Source organism: Parus major, chromosome 4, assembly GCF_001522545.3.
Source record: "Parus major isolate Abel chromosome 4, Parus_major1.1, whole genome shotgun sequence".
NCBI lineage: Eukaryota > Metazoa > Chordata > Aves > Passeriformes > Paridae > Parus > Parus major.
Genome location: NC_031771.1, coordinates 67,797,485 through 67,802,213, shown reverse-complemented (window position 1 = coordinate 67,802,213; position 4,729 = coordinate 67,797,485). Strand labels below are relative to the sequence as shown.

At 62.5% G+C, this 4,729-nt stretch overlaps 1 protein-coding gene across 1 annotated transcript in view; it reads right to left on the bottom strand.

The window, feature by feature from the left end:
- SIGLEC1 (sialic acid binding Ig like lectin 1) overlaps positions 1-4,729 on the bottom strand; it is a 17,519-nt gene that overhangs the window by 1,420 nt on the left and 11,370 nt on the right. The window contains exons 11-17 of the mRNA XM_033513904.1: positions 3,918-4,204; positions 2,825-3,130; positions 2,383-2,622; positions 1,921-2,220; positions 1,578-1,832; positions 570-866; positions 147-235 (exon numbers count right to left, since the gene is read on the bottom strand). Coding sequence (XP_033369795.1) covers positions 147-235; positions 570-866; positions 1,578-1,832; positions 1,921-2,220; positions 2,383-2,622; positions 2,825-3,130; positions 3,918-4,204 — 1,774 coding nt within the window. The remainder of the gene's footprint in view (positions 1-146; positions 236-569; positions 867-1,577; positions 1,833-1,920; positions 2,221-2,382; positions 2,623-2,824; positions 3,131-3,917; positions 4,205-4,729) is intronic.

The window sequence follows — 4,729 nt, the reverse complement described above, 5'->3', positions numbered from 1 at the left end:
CCCCACCCCAGAGTCCTTGATCCACCCTGGTGTCCCTGTCCCCTGATCTCAGGGTCCCTGTCCCCCACTCCCAGGGTCCCTGTCTCCCCACCCCGGTGTCCCTGTCCCCCCATCCCGCCCCATCCAGGACGTCACCTGGGCCACACCTTCATGGCCAGCAGGACCACGATGGTGATGGCCACGATGGCCATGAGCAGCCCGGACAGGAGCCGGTAGGTCCACAGGTGTCTGAGAGCTGCGGACGGAGATGGGGTCAGTGCCAGCGGGACCCCCCCAGACCCCGAGAGGGGTGAAGGGGACACTGGGGTGACAGCCAGACCCCTTGGCAGGGGTGGGGACACACGTGGAAGGGGACAATCACTGCTCCTGCCTACCCCTGTCCTAAAGGCCACCCTACCAGGGAGCACGAGATGTCCCCAAGTGCCACCACCCTCATATTTTACCGCTCGACCCCAAGCCACCTCCTCGCTCAATTCTCATCTTCCAGCACCATCCCACTTCCCACTTCCAGGGATTTATTTTGGTTTTAGGATTCCCCCGGCCCCATGGCAGCGTCCGGCCCCACTCACTGTGGACATCCAAGTCGGCGCTGGCCGTGGCGTTGCCCAGGGCGTTGGTGGCCACGCAGACGTAGCGTCCCCCGGCCGCTGTCCCCATGGCCACCAGCTCCAGGCGCAGGGCGTTGTGTGAGGGGACGGCGCGGAGCCCCGGGGTGGCAGCAGGGGACAGGCTGGTGGCCAGGAGGTGGCCGCGGTGGTGCAGGGCCAGCCAGGAGGGCGGGTGGCTCTCGGCCGTGCACAGCACGATGGCCCCGCGCCCGTCGCGGTTCTCCAGGAAGGTGCTGACCGAGACGGCCCGAGGAGGGTCTGTGAGGGGACAGGGAGGGTGGCAGGGGACACGGGGTGGGACAGTCCCCCCCAAAAGTGGTTGGGAGTGTCCCTGGATCTGTCCCATCCTGCTCATCCCGGAGCTGGGGGATTCAAACCCTCTCCAGTCCTTCTCTTGCCACCCCAGAGCTGGAGAATCTTCCTGACTTGGAGCTTCCGGGCTCCAAATCTGACTTTGGAGGGGCCAATCCTAAAACAAATCCCAAATCCCTTTCCCAAAAGCTTCCTAACACATCCCTCCTCCAGCCTGGAGCATCATCACACCCCCTCCAGCCCTTCGCTCCCACCTCCAGCTGGAGAATTCCTCAGTTTGGAGCTTTTTGGCTCCAAACCCAAACTCCGAATTATAAAAATTCTAAATTCTAAATCATAAAATAAAAAACAAATATAAAAACAACTCTAAAATCCCCTTCCCCAGGTCACCAAGCTCTTCCTAACTCATCCCTTCTCCATCCTGGATCATCCCCACCCCACCCACCCCTGCCCCGGTGCCTTCCCATCTTCCCCAGCCCCTCATCCCACACCCAACCAGAGAATTCCTCCGTTTTGGAGCTTTTTGGCCCCAAATCTACCTAAAAAAGAAAGACCCCGAAATCCCCAAGAGGGATCAGGGCAGGAAGAGGAAGGGGATGTGACTCCCATGGGCTGGGGACACCCAGCTTGTCACCGGCTGTGCCTGGGGACACTCACAGAGGACACTGAGGCTGGTGGGGGCGGAGGTGGCCGTGCCCCACGTCCCGCTGGCCTGGCACTGGTAGGAGCCGGCGTCAGCGCTGGACACGCGGCTGAGGACGAAGGAACTGGACTGTCCCTCCCAAAGCCACCGCCCGTCCCGGTACCACGTGTAGTTGACGCCTTTGTCACCCCACGCGGTGGCCTCGCAGCTCATGGTGGCCCTGGTGCCCTCGGGGACTTCCTGCGAGGGCTCCACCGTCAGCGTGACCCCTGAGGAGGGACATCGGCCACTCAAGGAGCTCCAGAAGCTCCCGGAGCTGGGACAACCCCACAGCTTGGGGACAGGGGGACAGCTCACCTGTCACTTCCAGCCGCAGGGACGCGGTGGCCGAGCCGCGGCTGTTGGTGGCCGAGCACAGGTAGAGCCCCGCGTCCCCGGGCTCCAGCCCCGCCATCGCCACCCGCAGCGACGTGGGGGTGGCCCGGACCTCCAAGCGGGGGTCAGAGGTGCCGCGGCTGGTGGCCAGCGGTGGGTGGCCCTGTCCCCTGCTCACGGCGATGTCGGGCGGGGGGACACCGTCGGCCGAGCAGAGCAGCACCGCCCGTCGCCCCCCGCGGGGCTCCAGCAGCGCCGCGAAGCTGGGCTCCTGCGGGGCATCTGCGGCGACAAGGACACCGCGTGTCCACCCAGCCCCGCGCGCGGGGAGGTGTCACCCCCGAGGAGGGGCCGCGGGTGTGGCGACACACGCCGGGCAGCGACATCCCCCGCGTGTCCCGGTGTCCCCTCCCGCCCCTCCCGGAGGTGTCGCCCCTCACTCACAGAGCACGGAGAGGGCGGCGGGGGCGGCGAGGGGACCCCGGCCCGCCCGGCAGCCGTAGAGCCCCGCGTCGGAGCGGTGGCCGCGGAGCCCCAGCGAGGGCTCGGGTCCCTCTGTCACCCACCGGCCGTTCTTGAACCACGTGTAGAGGGTCCCCGGCTGCGCGTGAGGGGCCTGGCACGTCAGGGTCACCTCTGTCCCCTCCGGCACCTCGGCCGAGGGTCGCACCAGCACCTTGGTGGCTGCGGGGAGCCGAGAGGATTTGGCCGCGCTTTCCCCTTTGAAGCCCCCCCAGCCCCAGATTTCAGAGGGGGGTGGGTGCTCACCCTGGGTGTCCCCAACCTCCAGCCCTTCCAAAACGGGGTACCCCCAATCCTGACCCTTTCGATGCCCCCCTGGGAGTGTCCCCGAGTGTCCCCATTATCCCCTTGTCCCCCTCCTCACCTTGCACGCGAAGCGTGAGGGACGCGCGGGTGTCGCCGAGGGCGCTCCGTGCCTGGCACTCGTATTCGCCCTCATCCTCCTCGGAGGCTTCCCGGAATTCCAGGCGCAGCGCGTTGGGAGAGGGGGACACGCGGATGCTCTGCCGGGGGGTGTCACCTCCTCCGGGGGGGCTGGAGGCCAGCGGGTGTCCCCCCCTGAGCAGCGTCAGCTGGGCCGGGGGGTGGCTGTCCACGGCGCACAGCAGGATGGTGGCCGTGCCCTGGCTGCTCTCCACGAAGGATTGCAGCCGCAGGTTCCTGGGAGGGTCTGCGGGACCGGGAAAAAGCATGGAGCGTGGGATAATCCTGGAATCGGTTGGGCTGGGGAAGCCCTCCGAGCTCACGGAGTCCAGCTGTCCCCACCCGGCACTGGCCAGGCCACCACTGAGCGCGTCCCCAAGTGCCGCATCCCAAGGAATTTCCAGGAGGAAAATTCCCGATATCCAACCTAAACCTCCCCTGGCGCAGCTTGAGGCCGTTTCCCTTTGTCCTGTCTGAGCTTTTCCCAGCTCCCTCAGCTTCTCCTGCTGCTCCAACCCCTTCATGCCAGGGATTCCCCGTGCTCCAGGGCCTCCATCCCGCATTCGTCATGAAGATTTATAAATTAACACCATCTTTTTCTCGTAAAACAGGGGAAAAAAAATTTCTCATGTTCTGACTCACAACAACATTTTCCCCTTTTTTTTATTTTACTTTTTTTAAGGTCCGGTTTTGATTTTCCCAATCAGGGATAAAAAAATAAAATAATAATAATAAAAAATTTCCTAAATCCGGCATTAATTTCTGAAAGCCAAGGATTTTCCTGCTGGGTTTGGTGTGGAGCACAAGGAAACCTGGAGAAGGTTTTGGGGATGGTGTGGGGGTCTCTGGGCAGGTCTGGGGTGTGAAGCTTGGCTTAATTACCCTCTGGGATACATTTTTTCAACCTCCCCCTAATTAATTAACCCCCCCAAATTAAACCAGGCCTTACTGCCCCATCTCTCCAGCCAAAGGAACCGACCGAGGGGTGACACCAGGTGACACCAGGTGACACCAGGCTGCCCTTGGGGACTCACAGAGGACACTGAGGGTGGCAGGGATGGCGCTGTGGTTCCGGGCCGGGGTCTGTATGGAGCACTGGTAGGAGCCGGCGTCGGAGGCGGTGACCACAGGCAAGGTGAGATTTTGGGAAGAGCTGGTCGCCAGCCACACCTGGTTCCGGTACCAGGTGTAGCGCAGCACGTCCTGGTCCCCTCCTGACACCGCGCAGGTGAGGGTGGCAGCGTCCCCTTCCCGCACGTCTGGGGACGGCCGGATCCAGACCCGGGCGGCTGCGCGGGAAGGGAGGAAAATGTGGTGATCCCTCGTTTTCCAGGGCGGGAAAAGTCAGGGAGTTGCAGGGCAGTAAAAAGGGAATGGCAGCCGCATCCCACAGGTGGCAGCATTCCCATGGATTTGTTCGGGATGCTCCATCCCTGGAAGTGTCCAAGGACAGGCTGGACGGGGGCTTGGAGCAGCCTGGGATAATGGAAGGGTGGGATTCATGGGATTTAAGGTTTCTCCCAACCCAAACCATTCCATAATTCCTGGGGTGATGGAGTGCGGTGCCATGGACACAGCCAGCCCTTGGAATCACATCCAAGCAGAGCCGTGTCCCTTTGCCACATGCCTGAGACACCCGCAGCAATTTGGGAATATCTCCACCCCCACAAACACGGATTTTCCACAGTTTTTCCACCCATTTTCATCCTGTCCATCCTATTCCAGCTGCTCTCTGTGTTCCCTCCCCCATTCCCATCCTTCCCCATTCCTTCACCTCGTCACCATAACCGCAATCCCATCACTCCACCTGCTCTCCATCCCCTTCCCACCCTATTCCCGTTCCCAT